The sequence below is a fragment of the Mytilus galloprovincialis genome, chromosome 6 (genome assembly GCF_965363235.1).
Source record: "Mytilus galloprovincialis chromosome 6, xbMytGall1.hap1.1, whole genome shotgun sequence".
NCBI classification, from domain to species: domain Eukaryota; kingdom Metazoa; phylum Mollusca; class Bivalvia; order Mytilida; family Mytilidae; genus Mytilus; species Mytilus galloprovincialis.
Window position 1 is genome coordinate 19829097 of NC_134843.1, and position 24251 is coordinate 19853347.

General features: G+C 32.6%; 1 protein-coding gene across 1 annotated transcript; it reads left to right on the top strand.

Annotated features, from left to right (window-relative positions):
• The first annotated feature begins 3452 nt into the window (after positions 1-3452).
• On the top strand, positions 3453-11555 carry LOC143079156 (uncharacterized). Its single transcript, XM_076254372.1, has 6 exons — positions 3453-3700; positions 5140-5257; positions 5970-6055; positions 7140-7245; positions 8951-9075; positions 11351-11555. Exons 2-6 carry the CDS (start codon positions 5152-5154, stop codon positions 11375-11377), a joined length of 450 nt encoding a protein of 149 aa, XP_076110487.1. The 5' UTR covers positions 3453-3700; positions 5140-5151; the 3' UTR covers positions 11378-11555.
• The last annotated feature ends 12696 nt before the right edge of the window (positions 11556-24251 follow it).

Consider the following 24251-nt stretch of genomic DNA (forward strand, 5'->3'; position numbering starts at 1 on the left):
GGCATGAACGAATTATTTCTTTGTATTAATAAAAGTTGGTTTCTCCAAACTAAGTAGCAAAATACCAACTTCGCCTGCATATGTGATATTCATTTCGCAACTTATTCGCTATGCAAGAGCTTGCAGTTCCTATTCAGACTTTGTTAAACGTCATCCGTGTCTAAGCAGAAAGTTGATGAACCAGGGGTATGACAAAGAAAGCCTCGTTATTTTTCTAAAGAATAGTTCGTCGAAAGGTACCAAGACCTTGTTGATATACATTCTGTATCAACTTCACAATGTATACACGATGGTCTTAAAGCAAAGATTCTGGGTACTGACGTTGCTTATCATCTTAATAACGTGTTATAGTATTCTTTTATTTGTCTTTATGAATATTACTTTTACTGTTTAGTTTGTTTTTGGAGATATTAACTTGATGTGGCTCTGAACTTATCCATCCCGTCATTGCCTTTCAATTTTTGCTAATATCCTTTGTCTTTTGGCGTTTCTTTTTTACATATGACGCGGCTCTGTACTTATTAACCCAATCATTGTGTTTATGTGCCATGATAATTTTTTGTATTTTTGTTCATTTTCCTTATGTGCTTGTCTTTTTGACTTGATATGCTTCTCCGTTACATATCTGTTAGCTTATTTATAGTGATTAAGATTATAACACAGTGTTGACTGCTGTACCCCTATTTTTGACATTTCACCTATTATGTCTGTTTTTTTGTTCACGCATTGTTGTTAGAATAATGGATGTGTACACAACTGTCATACAAGTGAAAGATTTAGTTAGCTATATAACCAGGTTTAATCACCATGTTCTACATAAGAAAATGTCTGTACCAAGTCAGGTATATGACAGTTGTTGTCCATATATTTGAGGTATTTGGGCTTTTGATTTTGCCATTTGATTAGGGACTTCCGCTTTGAATTCACCTCGGAGTTCAGTATTTTTGAGATTTTACTTTTTAGAACATCACATTCGTTTAGAACACAAACTGCTTGTGTGGTTGCCGAATATTGCAATGTCTTCTTAGAAATTATGCATTGCATTCATTACACGCTATTTTTATTATGATAACAGTATGCGTCCATTAGACATAATGGTCACTCTATCCCATTTCATTTTCCAGTGAACTATGCATCAGGATCAAATACTTATTTCCATATATTCAAAGTTGACATCATAATGAATATTTTTACTAAATTTTGAGCTAATTTAACCACAGAACTACCTGATCCCAAGTTTACCCGAACGGTACATTCTAACGGACGTAGTAACGGAATGGTGGACTAACGGACGCACAAACAGGAAAAGGTAATGCCCTTTTATTTTCGTAATCAAAGTAAAAACTAAGCATGTGCGCAGTTGTGCAATTGTTTAACGAGATAACCTGCACATATCTAAAATATGATGAATATTTGATAGAAATGATAGATACAAACAATTCAAAGTTCAAATAAATATTTACCAAAGATGTAAATATTTCATTTAATATTGATTTTGATTTATTGTAACACCTGTACAGTGAATAGTTATCAAAAGTACCAGGACTATAAGTTAGTACGCCAGACGCGCGTTTCGTCTGCATAATACTCATCAGTGAAATCTGAGTCTATTTTTCTCGTTATCCATTTGTTAACGTGTAAATTAACACAATGTTCACTGCAGGACCCTTATTTTTGACATTTTTACATATTATGTTTTTTTTTGTTCACACATTGTTGTCAATATACTGGAATTTTATGTAACAGTCATATAAGTGAGAGGCTTAGATAGCTTTAAAGTCAGATTTTAACCACATTTTTTATACATAATGTCAGGAATATGACAGTTGTTATCGATTCGTTTGGTGTGTTTGAGCTTTTGATTTTGCCGTTTTATAGGGACATTCCGTTTTGAATTTATCTTGGAAATTTTTGTTTAACAAATGTCAAAAATCTTTCATCAGACGTACCTGACATTTTAGGCTAAAACTGACCCCTACCGGACGTTTTCCTTTAAAAACGAACTTACATAATGTCAAGCCAAAAAAATAATAGCATTTATTGATTCTTTGACGTGAACATTGCACAGCTTGATTCAAGACTGGAATGTTTCTCTACTTTTTGCACTTTGAATCAAGTCCAAATGTGTTTAGGAACCTTCACAAAAACATGTTTTCTGTCAACTCAGAAGAATAGTCACTTATATTAAAGTGTAAGACGGCGTGATTTCGTGATTATGGGATTAGAATATTTATATAAAAGTAAGAAGTTGTGGTTTTAATTGTCATGGAGTCAGATCTCCACAAGTGACCATATGGCACAAAAATTAACAATTATATGTCACTGTACGACCTTCAAAAATGAGTTAAACCCATGTCACATAGTCAGCTATAAAAGTCCCTGAATTGAAAATGTAAAACAATTCAAACGAGAAAACTAACGGCCTGATCTATGTACCAAAAATGGATAAACAATTATTATATCACAACAAACGAAAACTCAGTCTCCTGAGTTAGGACAGGCACAAACAGACTGTGACGGATTTAAACATGTAAGCGGGCGCCCGACCATCCCTTCATCCTGGGATGATAGTTCAACTTAAGTTTACATGGTTACTAAAGCTTGTATACAGGGAAAAAAAGGGTAAAAAATTGATTGGTTAACTTCCAATGATGGTTAATTTCTTATAAACAATGAAATATTGTGTAAAATTATGTCTACAGTACTGGACAGGAGACAACTTTACTCATGCCTAGTACTTCTTTATTTGAAACAAAGATAAATTTACCACCAGTTTTTTAAAAATTTAACAAAGACTAGTAGGGGGAAATCAATGGAGATATTAAACCATATATGTATCCTCTCGTGGACATTGATAATTAGTATATTCATTTTCATACCCTACATCTTAAAACTTAAAGGTTCATCGTTGGTTAAGGTATCATAATTATAGAAATATTTAATTTTGACTACTCTCATTCGGGAAAAGAATTCATTCCAAAAATGTCCGTCCGTTTGTTTGTGTTTGGCGAATACAAGAGCAGTCACGTACAGACGTAAAGGGGCGATAAATTCAATACACCACGTAAAGGGGTGTGTACCTTTGAGGGTCTAACATGTAGGTGGCCTGCTTTTCGGCAATTGTTCTGTTTTCATGCAACGGGTCAAGAAGCAGTTCACATTCCGCTCTTAATCCTGGTAGAACAAGGCCGCACCACTTTACTCGGCCTACTTATTTGATTTATTGTTATTTTGTGCTTGTCCTGAATATGAATGAAATAATTGTCATAATACGTTTTTACTGCTCCAAATATATTTGAAAATTAGAAGAAAAAAAACGCTTTACAATTATAAGCCCTTTTCGGATTTATAAATCTACATAAGGAACACTCAGCTGCAAATATTTGAGGGTCAAAAATGTACAAGTACTTAAATGCGTGAATATTATTCAGAATTTAACCCTGTTCTGCTGTATGCAGACAATCCTTTATAAACGATTGTTGATTGTGATGTAGAAATTCCTCCGGGCAAATGTATTTCTATCCGCAAACTTGTTTGTACCTTCATTCGTTTGTATTGAAAAACGTTCACTGTAATAATTAATTACAAAAACATTGTGTAGTGATACAACATCTTGTCAACAGGAAACTTGTGTAGTGTTATGACACATAAAAATATATATGTAAACAATTTGTAACATCTGGACATTTCATAATAAAAGGTTTGTTTTCATTTACTCAATCTGTAATATGTATACCACATTAGTTTCTCAAGGTAATTAAACTTGATCGTAGTATCTTTAGTTTTTATTATACTCTTTTGTTCTAGAACATTTGCTTTTTTTTAGTTTCAAATATTCGGTTTTTATCAAAATCAATGAGACATGTATTTAACTTCACACATACAGATCATAACATGAGCAAATAAGATCAAATAAGCTGTCGTAGCTGGTATTGTTGCACTGCTACCGGAAATGATGCCGCATCTGGTGGACTACAGTGACTGCAGTTTGTTGCTGTGATACATATTTGTTTTTCGTTCATTCTATACATAGACTATGTCGTTAGTTTTCTGGTTTGATTTTTCTTAATTTGTCATTTCGGGGACTTTTATAGCTGACTATGTGGTATGCGCTTTGCTCATTTTGTAAGGTCGTACGGCGACCTATAATTGCGTACGTCCATTTCATTTGAACTTTGATGGATAGTCTTCTCATTGGCGATCAAACCACATCCCCTTATTTGTACACAATTCAAATATTGACCCATATACTCCGTAACAAATGCATCTTAATGACTTATTTTTGCTATGGTGTTGCTCTTAAACCCGAGATTGATGCTAGATCAATTTTAAATTGATAGAATGATATATTTAGAATAGTTAAATTCTAAGGTTAATCTCCGATATGTCTGAGCATGCTATTTTCCGAAATGCTTTTTTTTAAGTTTTTTTTTCGTATGGAGGGGGGTACAACCACTTATAAGGAATGGTCATTGAAATGGTGAAGGAATATTGCCATTTAGTATATCAGATAACACAGGGAAACCCAAATATATTCTTAACTTCCTAGACAGAGTCTTGGAAATACGCCAACATAACAACAGATTTACAATAGGATATATAGAAATAAATAAAAAGAATGTTTTTATATGTACCTTTACTTTGAACGTATTCAATAATACATTTTCTGATATTATGATGTACATGCCAATCTAACACTTTATCTTTACTCAGTACCTTTATTGTGCTCGTGTTTTGTCCTATACCAAGTTATTATGAAGGTTTTGTCACTTAACTTGTTAATCCTACTTTATGCTATTCTAAATTGGTAGTTTTCATTGTTTGTTTCTGCTGATATTAGAAGTAATAATAGTGTGAAATTTAACTATTTTATTTGGCGCTGTTCACTTCACAACAAATAGTTGCTAGAGTCATATGTTTATGAAATATATTCAATGTGCCAGCAAATTCTGATCCTATTCAATCATCGTTGAATGAATTGGAAAAGAAATTACTTTGGTATTCGTGAATGATTTTATTTGCTACCTTTCCTTATGTCTAATAATACTTTCATTTATTACTCCAGCGATAAGACTCCTATTCAAATTATTAAAAAGCACAATCCTAATATTGCACCTAACTATTTATATCTTTTACAAGATCTGAGGGAACATGCTGCTCTTATATTTGCTAACTGTATTGTTAATGGTTTCCTGGTCACTAGGGTGTTCCTGTGGGGTAGCATCGCTTCATCAGTACGTGTGTGGTTCTGAATTTAGTAAGTACAGTTTTAACCATCATAAACTTTTAAAAAAAGTTACTACTAATTTAATTTTAGTATCCTGTCCTCCAGTGCAGACAGTAGATATAATTGCTTCGATCATTTACTGTTAATGAGAGAGAAGAAAGATAACAAAAGAATTGAAAAGAAACGATCAGAAACTGACAACGTCATGGCAGGAAAAAAGAAAACCGATCAAATGAAAAACTTACAGTATTCAAAACACAATTTAGAAAACTAAAGACTTAGCAAAACCAACACCACCAAAAACTGGGGTGTTCCCATGTGCTCCGGAGGTGTAAGCAGATTCTGCTCCACATGTGGCATTCGTTGTATTGCTCCGACGGTATAAGTTTTAACATGGTGATAAGTCTAAATTGGTTGCATTCGAGGAAAGAGGTTCGGATTGGGATAACGACAATTGGAACATTTTCGAAGTCATCTGTAAAACAGATACCTCATAACGGTCAACAAACTGGTGATGACGTCCGCAACAATTTTGTTGGGATGATTTCAACTTTACCGCTTGGAACTTTTGGTTTCATTACTTCCTTTTGAGCAGAGATCGTCTATCAATTAATATATTAGTCATAAAATTTTTAAATCATTCACTATCATAAAGTTTCTCTTTAATTAACAATAACTCGGATTTTTTTGCTGATGCAATATATGTTGGTATATAACTTCTCATATTGTTGTCTATTTTCAGTAATAGTAGGAAGAGTCCAAATAATACCTGCATCCGAGACAAACACAGATGTATACTATGTGGTGAACGTTCTGGATATTTTAAAGGTACTATACTTGAGACTGTCATCATTTTAAGTACATCTACGGCATTATTTTAGAAGCTATGTGCAAAAATAAGCAATACATTTAGGAGATAACAAAGCATATTATGCCAGCAAAGAAACACAACACAATGGTAAAAAAATTATTAGCAGTTCGCAAGACGTTGCACAAAACCAAACACTGAACAGCACACAACTCGGGTGAAAACATTAGATTTCCATAAGTGTAAAAAATTTGTACACCACTACCGCCTTCCTTAATTTAAGTTGTTCACGCCTAGTCAAATTCGAGATCATGCGATTTTGACAGATAATTCATAAACAGTTAAAAAAAATGAAGGGGTTTCGACACCAACATAAACTCAACAAATTCATTTTAGTGTATGTTAAAAATTAGACACCAGTAGATTATTGATTTTTGAATCTAATAAATCAAATAAGAAGACAAACCAGGGCAACGAACAAAAACTGAGGAAATCGAAGGTAAATTGCAAAAGGAGCGAGACCGGGTACATTGCCAGAGTAAGCGTCTCCTGCTATAGTTGCATTACTCGCCATGCAAATCCACACTCAGCTTTCAAAATGTTACAATCGAGAATAGAACACAATTAGTAAATTTACAGATAAGACGACTATTCTTGCTTTAAAGATATATAAGATTGTGAAGATATGTCGCTAATGAGTTGAGACACAGAAATATCCTATCGGTCAACCATTTTTTTATGGTTACCAAATCCGAATTTGAAACCGAAGCTAGTATATAAAGTTTCACTCCAACTTTGAGTGAATTTTATTCAAGAGACTGTTTATACTTATAGCCACTATTTTGACCTGAACTTATTGGATATAAACAATTGTTTCCTCACACATTTTCATATACATCGCCAGTGGGTTTGTGACATGTTAACTGAAGATTTGTTTACAATGGGTTATCTTTTTTGCAACTCAGGCAATCGATTTCTATGTAAAACAGTTCTGGGTGTATTTGAACAATCTTGTATTTAATTTTTATAGTAGGGTAGATATATAAGGTTCTTTATGTTTCTTATTTCTACGCAATTCAAAATTAGCTTATGATTTTTTTCTAGCAACACTCACACGCTTTACCGATGGGTGAAGTAAAAATCTGGACACCAGGAAATGATGGGATATGTAAAGCTCCACTCACACTCAATGAAGAATATTACATAGGAGGTATTTGAATAAACAATTTATTTAGAGCATTTGTTTATAGAATTTGTAACATTAAATTAAAGTTCGTTTTCTTATAATCTAACGATGGTTTCGTGTCCAAAATTATACCGGTAGTATTTTGCATAGTCATCGTGAAAATATCTATAAAAAAATAGTCTTATATCAAAATTATATGTTACGTTATACAAACTTCAAAGGTGTTTGTATCCTGCTATCTCATATTGTATTTTCTTGTGGTCTCATATTGTATTTTCTTGTAGTGTTCTATTGTATTTTCTGTAGACTCTTATTATATATTTCTTGTGGTCTCATATGGAAATATTATTTTTTGTAGTCTCATATAGTTGGAATATTATTTCTGTAGTTTCAGTAGGAGGTTGTGTAATCTTTTGTTTGTGTAACTGTTGAGGGATCCTGATATAGCAAATCTCAATTAAAGTCAGCATGGCAATATGATAGCTAGCCCACATAAATGAGCAAAAAAGACCAAATAACTGCTCCAAAACAAACAGCAACCAAGGCACATATAAGGGGTTTCTGTGTGTAAACCAAAACATAGTCTCAGCAAATCATACTGGCTTAAAGCAGAAAGACAGTTAGAATAAATAATAATATTTATTAAAAAATCATTTAATTTTGGCCCTTGAGAAACACTCAGCATACAAACGGAATTTTGAGTTCCTGCCTGAGCAAGTCAGCTTGCAACCTTCAGTGTAAGGAAGAACCTTCAATGCGCCAGCCGGGGAATGTGAAGCGAGGGTTCTCCACTTAGGTGATGAGACTAGGCGTCTCATCGGCAGCCAGGTAGTGCAAGGGTCTGCCTGGGGGATAGCCCATGTACTTGTGAAGTAGCAGGGGTCTATCAAACTGGCACTGGAATAAATTTGATAAAATTTGTCCCCGAAATGCTTGGGGATGAATAAAATTTTAAAAATGACCAGTGATAAAATTCCATAAGGAAAACTGAAATAAAGAAAAATATATATCACTAGTTTAAGCTGAGTTGTTTCTCTAGTCATGAAACAATATTGAAGGTGTTAGGAAGGGGAAGGTGGGAGGTAAATTGAATAATAGCACTGTAAAACTCCATCAACTAGTCAGGCTGCTATGAACCAAGAAACTGATTATACAAAGACCATGCAATTGGCTTTACACACAGATTGGACATCTAACATCCAGGGGAGGAGACTGACCTACTGACCCTCAAATAATATACTGCCCTATTTAAGTGTAATCAGTATTAAAGAGATCTGGTATCATATTCTGCTTCCCTCTCCAACAGTGATTGTTTGTGACATGTATCTGATTAAGAAAAGATTAGTGTGCCTCCTAGTGAGATTCCAGTTGTAACTTCAAAGTGTTTTAAAAATGTTAGAATTAACCTCAAGATATAACAAATGGTCTGTGTATGTTAATTAATTGCATCCATGATGTCAGCATCTTTATATCATAAAATAAATACTTGTAAACTGAAATGGCTTTTCTGTTTGTATAAACAATACTTAAATTACATATAAGTAAATATTATCTAAAAAATAAGTTGTAAAAACTTTTATTCAAAATTACAAAAACGTCGTATCTAAATTCCTTATTGGTAATAAATAAAACATGAAATCTGAAGATAAAGGAATATACATATGAAACAGTGAATTACCACTTAACTCAAATCTTGTATTGCTATACAAATTGTATAATGTCATTTTAGGAATTATAGACAAAAGAACTGGCAAACTTCAGACTTATTTGTGTAATTTCCGGAGAAAGGTATCGGAATTAAAAGATTGTCAGAAAAGAATGATAGCTGAAAATATGTTTGATTGCAATTGTAAGGTATTGACACTTTTTTGTTTTTAGAAATCTAGTAACCATATGAATGGTATATCATCTATATTTTCACAAGTACTTAGAGATAAAAAAAAAAAAAAAAAAAAAAAAAAGAAGGTTTTTTTTACTTATCAACAGTGGCATAAATTGAATAGGATATTTTATGTTCCGTGTGGAAATATATTTATTTTCCCATAATCAGGCAATTGTTTTTTTTTTCAAAAAGTAAAACAGAACTAAATATTTATTTATTTACCCTCGATCCGACATCCTTTCGATGCTGTTACATATATTTTAGCATTGCACAAGGTCATGCGTTTCCCAAACTTTTTATGACTTCTTTACACTAAACCCGATGGAATTGTTCTGATTTCTACATCAGTCTGGTAGAACATACGCAATTATTAGTTGAAATTGGCTTTGAACTAGTTTCAGTAACTGCAAGTTCGGCGATTTGTGTCTATTGATTTTATGTTTGTTCTTTTTGTGCATCGGATTAATCCTTTTAAAATCAGCCATTTGTAAGTGAGTTTAAGCTTATTATGTTGCGCTGTTACACCACTGTTCCATGTGAAAGGGGGCGAGTCTCGTGAACATGTTTAACCCCGCCAGATTATGTATGTGACTGTTCCAACAGTGAAGTATATAAGGGGCCAATGTAATTGTTCTTTTAATCTTATTTAAAGCTGTACATTCATTTATGAGAAAAATACAAAAACTAAGATCAAGTTCTAAACCGTAAACATTTACATGTGAATTGTAATATCTTAAATTTCATGGTTTGGTGCGCGGAAAACACACTTAAATTCACACAGAAAAATATGTACCGTGCGTCATGGTTATTCGTTCCTATAGGAGCACGTATTGATGAGTTCTACAAAATCTTATTTCATAAAGGCATGTAACTGAATAAAGCAAATATTCATAAAGCAAGTCACCATATAAGTGCAGCTTGTCCAAAAAACAAAACAATTGTTACACACGACAAATAATGAATCCACAAAATACCTTATGTGTATTTACAATATTTATGTTATTCCAACTTAAAGCGTTGAATATTCGTTCAAAACAACGAAGTAATAAAATACAAAGAAGCCAAACAAAACATATAGACCATATGGGCAAACTGAAAAGAGGGGAGGGCAAATTTCTAGAAGGGAAAACAAAATATACCTTCTGTAGTCTTGTTGTCTAGTTAGTGGTGTAATTATTCAGTATCCTCTATCATTTACACTTATTATTTGGAATTATAATATTTCCAAAAAGTGGAGTATGAAATTGCACCTGTTCCATATGCCAGAGTCAAAATGAAACACAAACTGACCAAAAGAAAAGGAACAAAAAGACCAACAACATGTCACAAAAACTACACAGAAAATTGCACTGAAATCTAGGTGCAAAGCGAAATTCATGAATATAAATGGGCGTTTAGTTGTAAAACCACAAATCGTACGTCACATCAGGAACATTTCGGTTTTCATTTATGACATTGATATTGAATAACAGTCAATCATGTGTGGTCTACAAAGCTTTCAGAAGGAAGACTTTAAAACCCATTTGTTCAATAGCTTCCTTGTAATCAGCAACATTCTATCAAGTGAATTATGAAAAGATCTCCAACAAAAAATTTTGATACATCGGCAGTCATGGAATTTATGATTTAAATCAGATATAGTATGAAATTCAAAACAGTGTAGTTGTGGCCATTGATTGACACATTAAAATCATTCATTGACTGGGACAATTTAGGTGAACATTTGTATGTAACGACCAATGCTCACTATGTACTTTTTAAAGACACTTAAACTATGGGGTCACCAAAGGTTCTCAACACCTAAATAAAGTAATTCGAAAAATTAATCAGAAATAACACGATATTTTGATTTATATCAATTATATAAATCAAAACACAAAGGTTATTCCCGATTAATTTTTCGAATTATTTTATAATTAAAGGCGTTAAGAAACCTTTGTTGACCCCACAGTTTAAATGTCTATCGTAGGTACGTCATGAACAGTGGTTGTTACAGACAAACGTTCACGTAAATTGTCCCAGTCAATGGATGATTTTGATGGGTCAATCAATGGCCACAGCTACACTGTTTTGAATTTCATACTATATTGATAGCTATAGCGTTGTCCATGGTCAAACATTTTGATTGAATGATTGATTGAACGATAATTGATCGATTGACTTATTGATTGCTTGATTGATTGATTGATTGATTGATTGATAAACTGATTTATTAAATAACTTAATGGGCCTTTCTACATATTTCAGACACCTGAATGTTTTCAAGACTGTTGAAGAGGAGTACATGTTTTTGGCAGACTGCAACCGATCTGCGTTTAGCTTATGATAAACGAACTCATCATAAAGTATCATTATGACGTTGGGCATAAGGCAGCCCTGTGTATTACATTCTCGCTTTATCAATCACCTATTGTATGAACTATTAGTTTTATAAAACAAATATTGAAACTGTTGTGCTAGTGAAATTTGCCAAACTGCTGTAGAAAACTACAGTCGAACCATCATAGTCAAAATGAAAGAAAACAGTGTCTAAAATCCTATAAAACTTAAACACTTCTTTTTACAGCTAGTGCAATATTGCATTTCTGTTGAACAGTTTGGTTTGATAAAATCAATTGCAATTGGGTCGGCATTTTGAATCAACTGTAATAGGCGAAGAGCAACACTAACAGTCAAGTCACAGAAATAATATATCACTATTTACACCAAGATGTCGTTAAATAAAATTTGTCACCCTACATTTATCAATAACTAAACTCATCATAGATACCAGGACTAAATTTTGTATATACGCCAGACGCGTGTTTCGTTTACAAAAGACAGGCAAAATAAAGTATGAAGTTGAAGAGCATTGAGGACCAAAATTCCTAAAAGTTTTGCCAAATACAGCTAAGATAATCTATGCCTTAGGTAGAAAAGCCTTAGTATTTCAAACAATTCGAAATTTTGTAAACAGTTAATTTATAAATATAACCATATCAATGACAATTCGTGTCAGCACAAAAAGTGCTGACTACTGGGCTAGTGATACCCTCGGGGAAATAAATCTCCACCAGCAGTTGCATCGACCCAGTGGTTGTATACATATGGTCAAGTCGCTTATGACCCCCTTCTGAACTTTTGAAAGCAACTATTCTGACTTGACAATGATATCTTGGTGTAAATAAGACACTCATACGGGCTAACGCCCTCATATGTATATTTAATACATGTAACATGAATTAAATAATATTTGTTGTTTTATGTTGGTTTTTTTTTTAAACAAGTCATGTGTTCTGTAATATAACTATGTTTCCTCAAAGCCACATTTATACTAATTAAATATTTAGTGTTTGAAAACCAAAACAGCGGTCTATACAGAACATTCGTAACATCATTCAGAGAAGTTCAAAAATAGATACATCATTGTCATAAGTACGATTGTATACATGTAATGATACTTTATGATGATGGTAGTAACTTTTTATACGACCACAAAATTAAGGTCGTACATTTTGTGGTCGTATTTTTTAGGTCATATAGTGATATGACGTTGTTTGTCATAGTGTTTTGTACTGTTGCAATTATTGTCGATAATCGTCGGATAATATCTTTTATAAAAAATAAACGACTGAGAATCTTGGTAATAAATCTATATTATAATGTCTTTAAATCGCTGCATAAATTATAAACAAGCATCTGGCTTAAACAATAGGGAATTGATATTTCGGCAATAACAGATCCTTTTAAATAGTTATCATCGTGCTCCTATCCTGTATGACTATGGGTTCCAAAAAGAAAACGGTTGCGTTCGGCTTTAGGAAGATATCTGAAATAAATTCTCCCGACTTTTTGAACATTAATTTCACGTACAGTTGAATCTGCTTGTAACGTTCAAATTAAAACTTTTATACTTTTGAAGAAAATGAGAAAATTTAGATTTAGAATTTAGAAATTCTGTATGTTAAAAAAACTAATTCTGGTCGATTCCAGCGTATGTCTCATCCTCGTGTAGCGCATTTATAAAAAGAAAAATGAAACAAAAGGTTATTAGGTCCTATCATCATTCATTTAAGGGGGTAGACCTTGGTTCAGGGAGATAACTCTTTAAATCAGTTAAGCGTTTGTAAAAGTCAAGTTCATCAATGTATTTTAAGCATTTACCAGAAACAGATTTAAAATAATCTATGTAATCTAGATTTTTGAAAATGGTTGACACAAACGTACTGATGATTTTGAGAGTTATTTCCCTTAACCTAGGTCTACCTCCTTAAATGAGCATTTTTAAGATTGTCCATTCATGCCAAATTTAACATAATACTAACACAAAGTCGGTTCAACCTTGATCATGGGACGTCATAGTAGAAAGTCAAATTACAAAACCACTGAACTCCGAGGAAAATTCGTAGCGGAAAGTCCTTAATTAAATGGCAAAATCAAAAGCTCAAACACATCAAACGAATGGCAAACAATTGTCATATTCCTGGCTTATATCAGACATTTTCTTATGTAGAAAATGGTGTATAAAACCTGGTTTTATAGCTGGCTAAACCTCTTACTTGTATAACAGTCGCCATGAAATTCGATTATACTTACAAAGATGTGCGAGACGTATTAACTACATTAACATTGTTATCGTTTCCCAGTCCCATCATAATCTCAAAGCAAGAAAAGTAAATGTGATATAACCTCGATTCTCTTTTTTAATATTTTGATATTGGAGAGTGGTTAAAAACATAATATTTAATTTATTAACATCTTTATTGTAACACCTTATATTAATTATAACTAAACAAAACATTTGGCCTTACTGATATATCTTTATCTTTTATTACACCTTTTTTACAGTGCGCATCTGTTTTATGGTCTTTTTTGTGGCTTACTTGTCAAAACCTTAAAATTATGTGTTTGTTTAAAATTGCAAATTATAAATTCTTGGATACACTTAGTCTGAAACGCTAAAACCGAAAACATTTAAAGTCACGAATTCATAAATACGTCAGTGTCACCTACCGAATTTTTTCACAACCGGGTGTATACTTACACGTAACGAGCATCATGACGGGTGCCAGTCTATTTTTATGCCCAATTTATGGGCATTTTGTTTTCTGGTCTGTGCGTCCGTCTGTTCGTTCATTCGTTTGTTTGTCCGTTCGTCTGTTCGTCCGTTCGTCCCAGGAAAAAGTTTTTGGTCGAGGTAGTTTTTGATGAATTTGAAGTCCAATCAACTTGAAACTTAGTGCACATGTTCCCTATGATATCATCTTTCTAATTTTAATGCCAAATTAGAGATTTTCTCCCATTTTCACGGTCCATTAAACATAGAAAAGGATAGTGCGGATGGGGCGGGGCATCCGTGTACTGGGGACACATTCTTGTCTACGTATGAGTTGAATGTTCTTTGTGGTATCTTTCGCCTCTTTTTTTAATTTGTAGAGCTATTCGACCAAAATAAACAAACAAAGAATCCATCTCTAATAATCTCTGATTGAGGGAGTTGCAATTGAGACCGTTGTTTCTTAATAATTACTAAAAATTTCTATGTCATATCAGAAGCACTGACTACTGAGTTGATGATCACCTAGAGGACTAACAGCCCAACTTCAGCGGTATGCATCCAGCGCTAGAAAATGAAAATCACGTCTGAAGCGCTTTTCTTGAATTAGCCATCACCAGGAAAGCTCAAACCACACATAACTGAAGGCCAATGATTATTAGTACTTAATTTAAACACGAAGAGCTACATATAATAATATGACCAAATTAGTCCATGTTTGTTTGTACATTTGCTCTTAAGATAACCCGACTTATCACAGGACACTTCCTCTTCTGTAATCATTTATTTCAAACTATTTGTAAACTTTTGTAGATTACATAATCTTTCCCTCTATCATTGTGTGTATCATATCACTGTCGCATGTATAGATATGAATATAGGAGGAACCAAAGTACAAAAAAGTCGTTATATTGAACCATTTGACTCTGTCCTAAAATAAGTTTGTTTTTTTACAAAAACAGTTTTTATTTTATGCGTTTGAATTTTAATATTATCATTATCATTTTGATGATATGAATATCTCAAGTAGCACACTTTTAAACCTCTTTGACATTTGAGTGTGACAGTTATTTTAGAGTATTTTTATTTTAGTTAGAAACCCTCAGAGTAGAAACCACATTATGCAGTTAAAAAAAATGTCGGTCTTTGTCAATCTTATCTTTTAGAATTTAGAGTAACGCCAGTCTGTATCTACTAAAGCTATATGAAGTTAAACTGAGAAATACATGACATGCCATCCAAAACAATAGTTGACTTTGTGTACTTATATGAAGTGTCAATCAAAAGATAATGCAATCGTAATAAATATTTAGATATTACATAATATTTACTCTTGGTGAAAATTTCACAATACCTGATAGAAAATCCGACCTTTTATCACGCAGGGGTTATGTATGATAAAAAATAAACATGCTATAGTTACATGTTTTAAGTGTCCGTCTTTTGGGTCTCATGATTAGTTTGATTTTGATTTGAAAAATACGAATTTAATATAATGATTAATAAAACTATGAGACAAATTTTCGAAATAGAATGAAAGGTCTTTAGAAATTTACTCTAAATTACTAACTGTCATAATCATGCATGGCTTTTGAAATGTTCTGTTTTGTTGATTCAATATACAGTAGTTGTACTAATCTCAAAATGTACCCAGGTACAATACCTTTGTTTGTCCTGATTAATAAAATTATGAGACGAAAATAGATGAAAGGTCTCCTAAACTGAGTTTACTCTATACGGAAGCCGATAAGGGCCATTCAAAAAAAAAATTATGTCGTAATTACGACATAGCATGTCGTAATTTCGACATACGTAATTACGACATAGCATGTCGTAATTTCGACATAACATGTCGTTATTACGACATCGCTATGTCGTAATTTCGACATAACATGTCGTTATAACGACATCGCTATGTCGTAATTTCGACATATCATGTCGTAATAACGACATCGCTATATATAAAAGAATATGTATTATGATTGCCAAGAGACTAAATGACACAGAAATTAACAACTATAGGTTATCATTATGCCCCCAATAATTAGAAAAGCCCCACATAGTCAGCTATAAAAGAGGGGGGAAAGATACCAGAGGGAGAGCCCCCGAAATGCTGTGTGGCAGAGTGTGTTATTAATTAATTATTAGCTCCCTTGGTAAAACTCCAAATTTCATATTTAATGTATTTCATTGTTAAATAATTTACATGAAGCTTAATAAGTACATTTTTGTTAATTGCATAGACTTTGCTATTTGAATTCATTGGTTAAAGATATTTATTTATATTGTAAAGTTTAATATTTGCATCGTCGCAAAATCTTTGGTTACCTTCTTTGAATAGATTCAGTGAGAAACTTATATATTTTATAGATCCCATGTAATTATACCGACCGTGTATGGGAGGTCTAACATTCAATCCTACCGAGAAAGTCAAGCTATCCATCTCCCTACAAGTAAGTGCAAACTTCAAAGCTTTTTGCAATAAGGTTGAATTGATGTATTGGTTGCTCTATTTCTACTATCAAACGTTGGGCACGATGTTCTTACAACGCCTAGGATTTAAAACAGAATCTTCGAAATTTCATCCGCAAAACAATATAAAAATAAAAATGTTAGAAAACACGAAACAATATTGTAACAAATTCAATATATGTTTTAAATTATGTTTTTACAGCTCTTGATCATATACTAAGTAATATTTAGTTTATTTGAGGATTAAGATAAGAAAGCTATGTGAAAAAAACGGATGTCCAACGTTACATTTATGAAAAACTGTTTTAACTCTTATGTATAGTGATCCTATTTCTTATTCTCTGATCTTCTTCATTCTTGGCAGGAACAACGACATATGTTGGTTCTCTGTGCCGTTAAAGCCGTTATTTTGCCAAATTTCATTTGACTCGGTGGCTGCATATTAAGCTGGAATAAGAAAAATGTCCAACGACGTTTTTCATTAACTCAACGACTGAAAGTGAATTTTATAAGTAGATATAGCAGAAAATGAATAAAAAGAGTAAGACAATAATAATATCTAACAAAAGTACAAATATTTGCCTCATGTGAGTTCAAATATTGCTGATTCAAATAAAATCTTCTCTACACAGTCGTTTTTCAAACGGTAGCCATTTTGTCCAAGTTGGTATTTCATTTTTCAAAGCAGTTAACGCGTATTTTCTATAATTGATAAAAACAAAAGTTAGATACACGAAGAGTAAAAAATGCCAAGATTCTTTACTTATTACCTACATATTTGGGTCTTAAAGGAATAAAATGCTTCCACACATTACAAAACGGTAGCCAATTTGTCCAAACGTCTGAAAACGTCTAAAATCCTAAAGACGCTAATTTCCGACGTTACATGTGCTAAAGTTTCAATTAAATGTTCATGATAATTAAAACAAATCGTGTTATGAAATTTGGAAAAAGAGGTTGATGATTGCTGCCGAAAAAAAAAGAATAGTGCATGTTGCTATAGACTCCGCCCGGGGACATAGGTTCGACACAGGTTAAATTTTGCAATTTTTATTAATCGTTTATAGCTTTTAACGATTTATTTAAAAGAATTGGGAAATGGGGAAAACATCCCATTACATGAACTTCGTCCAACTTTTGCAAAGACAAATTGGAGACACCAAGACAGTCCTCTAAATGTAAAATGCGAATTGAAATTTATGTTACGGAAGTAATCCGAAATAGATCATTTAAAGTCGTCACTTCAGTAAGGTGCAATCACCAATATTAAAAGACTTAATACCAGTTCACGGAATGTTTTACTTCGCAATTTGTCCTGCTATTCATGTTATAACGGTCGTGATGAAAATAATTCCTGTACTAGCGAAGCCGGAACTTTTCGTCAATATAAACTTGTGCATGAAATGGAGGTAATTGAAAGACGAATCCCAAACAGCAACGAAAACCGTTTCATCGAATTAATAAAAACCCGGGATTATATTTGCCGTTTTCGCGGACGATCCAGGAGTAGATTACTATATTTTAGAATGTATATAAGAAGTTAAACGCTATAGATGACTTGGGAAATAATTCTCAAGCAATCTAATTAAAATATAGATATCCGATTTCGTTATACTACGTTACTACTCATATGTAGTAACGGTAGTATAACGAAATCGGAGATCTATATTTTAATTAGATTGATTCTCAAGCCAAGGTTCAAGTAATTGAAGGGGTGTATTTCGACAACTTATGTGCCAGGGAAAATACAAATCTATTCAAATTTAACCAAGGGTAAAAATGTTCGATTTACTTGCAGAGTGTCAGATATATTTGTATTGGTTGAATTAAAATATAGAAATTTTACAATGACAGATGATATGCACCTTAAAAGTTAAACATCCTATGATAAAACAAAAATATGGAAAACCGTATACATGTACTTCCGTCCCATCTTTCCTTCCTACATTACTTGCGACAGTACTGCATTTTTAGTTGAAATATCTTAAAGGGTAAACATTATTAAATCGATTTCCACAACTCAGGTAATTTTTGATAAAATGACATCACAAAACGAACAGAACCAGAATCAACCAACAATATAAAAAACGAATAAAACTTGCAAAAATTAAACGAATTCAAAGTCAAGAACCCTCTTCGACGCCGCATGTTTTAAAAGTCTAACGTCGTGTTGTAGGAATGTCGTGCCCAACATTTGAAAGTAGAATTAGAGCTATCAATACTTCAATTCACCCTTATTACAAGAAGCCATGTATTTTGCGCTTATGTAAAGGGAGATGGTGTGCTTGGCATGCAATGTCAGTCCTCATATATTTCCACGTCTTATTTGTTTATTTCAAACTTGTCTGGCTGTACAGCCCTTCCACGACAGGTAACTTATTCAACTTACACGGGATTTTAAAAATATATAAGTTTCTCACTGAAGGTATCCAAAGAAGGTAACCAAAGATTTTGCGACGATGCAATATCAATAAAAAATCTTTAACCAATGAATTCAAATAGCAAAAGCTATGCAATAAACAAATATATACTTATTAAGCTTCATGTAAATTATTTAACAATGAAATACATTAAATATGAAATTTGGAGTTTTACCAAGGGAGCTAATAATTAATTAATAACACTGTCTGCCACACAGCATTTCGGGGACTCTCCCTTTGGTATCTTTCCTCCCTCTTTTATAGCTGACTAATCGGGGGCTTTTCTAATTATTGGGGGCATTATGATGACCTATAGTTGTTAATTTCTGTGTCATTTAGTCTCTTGGCAATCATAATACATATTCTTTTATATATATCGATGTCGTTATTACGACATAGCTATGTCGTTTTAACGACATAGTGATGTCGTTATTACGACATGATATGTCGAAATTACGACATAGCGATGTCGTTATAACGACATGTTATGTCGAAATTACGACATAGCGATGTCGTAATAACGACATGTTATGTCGAAGTTACGACATGCTATGTCGTAATTACGACATGCTATGTCGTAATAACGACATAAAATATTTTTTTTGAATGGCCCTTATCGGCTTCCGTAACTCTAAACTACTAACTGTTGTATGGTATTTAAATTCTCTTTTTTGTTGTTGCAATACAGTCGGTTTTTTTAATTTCAAAATGTACTTAGATATAATATTTGGTATACATTGTTTTATCATGAAAAGTTACTGACCAAGTTCAAATTGTGTGTTGGTCTGATGATTTTGTGCAGCGTAATGGTCCTTGGACACTTTTTTTTTCGTCATGCTTGAAGATATCGACTTGATATTTGTTTACACCATGACAAGTTATATATTAAGTTAACATTGTGTTCCAGTACAATTCATTTTTTACCGTAGGGCTATATATTGCCATGCAATAATCAAAGAATGCTTGTTATCATTCTTTTTTCGTCAGTCATGATTTATCAGTGTTTTCATATGTTTCGGAGTCAAATTTTAACCTAAAATTCGTCAAAATATTAGGATGATTGGTTAGTCTTTATAAGCCCATACAGGATTGCCAAAAAGCAACCTTCGGTTCGAAAGTAAGCAAGAAAAATACAATTGCCTTATTTATAACAATGAAATATATGATTTCCATTTGCCCAATGCGTTATTATGCAGTAATAATTGTTTTATGTACGCGCAGTGGAGGATCCAGGGGGAGGGTGTCCGTGAGTTGGAACCCCCCTTTTTTTTGGACGATCAATGCATTTGACTGGGGACATGTAGTTGGAACCCCCCTTTGTCCTGGGTTAGGAACCCCCTTTTAGAATGGCTGGATCCGCCCCAGGCCAATAGTTTTGAAACACAAATTAAAAATAATAAGGGAAAAAGCTAAATAAAAAAAAATAAGACCCATCAAGGCCAAATAAATTTAAATGCGTTGAAACCTTAGCTTAAATGTATTTCCGTCTGTGCATGTGCTACTTAAATGATAATTATTATCTAGAAATGATAACAAGTTAGATTATATTGACTGAAGGTGTGACAAAGACTTTAACAAGAGGTTATCCATTGATTAGTTAAACAATTTTATAGCAATAATCTGGTCTATTATCAAATTTATCAGTTATCAACATAATATTGTAGATATGTCCTAAGGAATGTTATGGAAAGAAACTGATATATGTACACATCAATTCACGTAGTAAACCCATTGAAAAGGATAGATTTAGAATGTTTCAAAATGAATAAGTTCAAATCGCTTATTGATAACCGTTTTTATTTTGAGAAAGATTCGTGCTTAACTGAAGAAAAAAAAAGATTGTTGGTTACAATGTCATATTTTCAACATTTGTATACATTAATTATATACAATGGGTTGAAATGCAAGTATGTAAAACATCAATAATGATATTTATTTTACATAGACATAAGAAACTAGTTTAAAATTAGTTAAAACAATAATAATTAAATGCAGTACTTCTGGAATGAACATGTGCATCATATTACTAGTATTAGATGTAATAGTATTGCAGTGAAACCCGAGACTGGTGTTCAGTCAGTGGTATTTTTAGTCGTTTATTGAGTTTTGTCCCGAGTTATATGATGAAACTTTTACATCAACACTTCGCATGTTCGCTGGTAAATCGTTGACATGCGCCTGTTATTACTTCCGAACCGGTACTGCTGCTAGTAGACTATCAGTTTCAATAGGTACCAAGCGCCCAAAAGACAGTACCTTAAAAAAAAATGACAGACAGCAACCACTTACAGTTGACATCAGAAATACAGGTGTCTTGCAATATAAACGCGGTATGGTAGATATTTCAAAAGTGTATGCAACCTGTTAAGCTGTCAATACCACAGGAATGTATTATTTTTCATGTAACAAGTGACTCAACAGAATATATCGAATAAACATGTAAAAGCTATCATCAAGTTGAAACAAAAGATAGATGGAGTGATCTAGTTCTTATGAATGTAGCTTTATTTCCTACCATGATGAAAGAGAGATAATTCAAACTTTTTCAGGCGACGAACTCTTATGCAGGAGCTTTTTAAAAATACACTAGAACACACCCGTGATATCACGGGTACGTGACTGAATTATAGTATATAACTATGCGCAAGCCTTATTTTAGTATTAGTATTGTCATCTGATAAAGTCATGCCGATTATAAGATACACAGTTTTTCTCTGCTTTCAAGTCTTTCTGTTTGAACCCGTCGAACTGAAACAATAATATTAATTATTTGGAAAACAAAAGGTCCTGGAATGGAGTATTTTTTAATCAACAGCATTGTCCTGTATAAGTTATAAATACAGTTGAATTCTTTGCTTCGCTGTTTTACGTCATGCCCACTAACAAATTGAAAACTGTACCTATACGCCTTATTTTTAGTCCAGATTTTTAGCATTCGTATTGTTATTTTAGAAAGTCTTACTAATTAAAATACTACAATAGGTAACAATTTGACAATTTAGTAGTGTCAACCCTGTGGTTATGACCCGTGTATATAGCATATTAATCCTGAACACAACGTTTGGTGGTGCGCCTGTCAGATGCGGAACGTACAGATAAGGTAATAGGTAACAGGTGAATATACTATTGGTATCGGTAGCGGATTCGACCCGGAACTTCTTAATTATTGGCAATATTAATTACATGGAAAACAAAAGGGCCTGGAGTGGTGTAATTTTTAATCTACACCTTTGTACTATATTAGTTATATATAAAGTTGAATTCTGTGATTCGTCGTTTTTACGTGATGACGGCTAACAAATTGGACCTCGTAATTTTAGTATTATAGATGTACTAAACTTTAATAAAGGTTTTTAGATTTTAAGAATTGATGAATAAATCAGATTTATTTACACTTCCTGGCACAGCCAAATTTAGCAAAAGTGTTATTAAAAACTTTTTAATACATATGTTACTATGATTTGTACCGTAGTCATATATATCAGTATTCATTATTCATGATATATATATATATGTCGTGTACAAGTTGCGATTTTGTACAGGTTATAACATGTACAAAAATATTGTACATGTTATAACTTGTATAATGCAAAAATACAAGTTATAACATGTACAAAAGTACCTCGTACATGTTATAACCTGTACAAAATATTGCTTAAAAATGGTTTTAACTTGTACAAAATCGAAAAATAAGGATATGTTTCTATTATAGCAACAGATGTTATTGACCTCAATAATATTTTCATAACTTTTTTATTATTCCTTCATGTTAGTGTGTTTTGTCCTTTTTTGATACAGTTAATGTCCAGGGGTCGGTATTACGATGCATTCCTGAGACTTGTCATAAGATATATCTTAGGACATGTCTTATGATCCTCTTATGACTATCTTTGGACATATCTTTATTTGATGAATTATAATTGTGAGTGTCCACTTTGAAGGCAAAAGTAAAATAATTTTATTCTAGTTGACACTAAAAGACATAAGAGGATAGCCAGGACTGATGTGTCTACAAATAAAATTGGGAATGGAAATGGGGTATGTGTCTAATAGTCAACAACCAGCCAATGGAGCAGACAACATCCAAAGGACACAAATACATGCTTTCAAAGTAGAGGATGTATATTTTAAACATCAAAATGACATTCGCCTCATGCAATGATCTTATAGTTTATAAACAAAATTGAGTTATAAATTTACATAAGTCATGCTGAAGGCCAAAAATGTTGAAGAGTAGATCCAAAGATATTGATAATGAAGCGTGGTCCAATGAAAACTATTTCAGCTCTCTCTTGCTTTTACAGAGTAAGCATATAGACATTGTTTTAGTATTTAGTTAGATATAGGAAGGTGTGATTGTTTTAGTCTTTGCATGCTATAAAACGAGAGGGAGGAGTATTACCCAAAATTATTAGGCATCGTTCTTTAAATTTTTTGAAGAATTTAGTTTCTAGTATATAATGTAATTGTCATTGAGGAAATGCAAGCTTTTAGTCAATAGTGTAGCACTTATTTAAGACATGATGGACCATATAAAACATACAATCACATGAAAACACATTTTGCCAACATAAGTCATGAAATATATATTTCTGAAACTTTGTAATCATTGTCCTCTACAGAAAAAGACACCTTCAAGCCTATTTATTGTTGTTCTTTATGCATTGGTGAATTTAAAAGTATATTTTACTTCATTAAGATTTATCTTAAATTTTGTACAAGTTAAAACCATTTTTAAGCAATATTTTGTACAAGTTAAAACCATTTTTAAGCAATATTTTGTACAGGTTATAACATGTATGAGGTACTTTTGTACATGTTATAACTTGTATTTTTGCATTAAACAAGTTATAACATGTACAATATTTTTGTACATGTTATAACCTGTACAAAATTGCAACTTGTACACGACATATACATGTACTCTTATTGCACGTTTGTTTATCATACATGCTGTAGTTAAGTGGATGTTCATAGTCTAGTCCATGACACTGTGTAGTCTCTTACGAAAATTTATACTGCAACTAGTTGTGTTTTTCGCTATTTTACGAAATTTTCCTTTTATCTAACTGACTGATGATTTCCTTTCTCAGCACAGTAGAGCGATGTGAAATCGCTTAAAACTAAGGGCACACGGGCCCGTTGTCGATGAAATTAACAACGTCGTAATAGCTAAAATAGCGAAAATAGATTATCGATTCATTGGTAATCTCGTTGATAT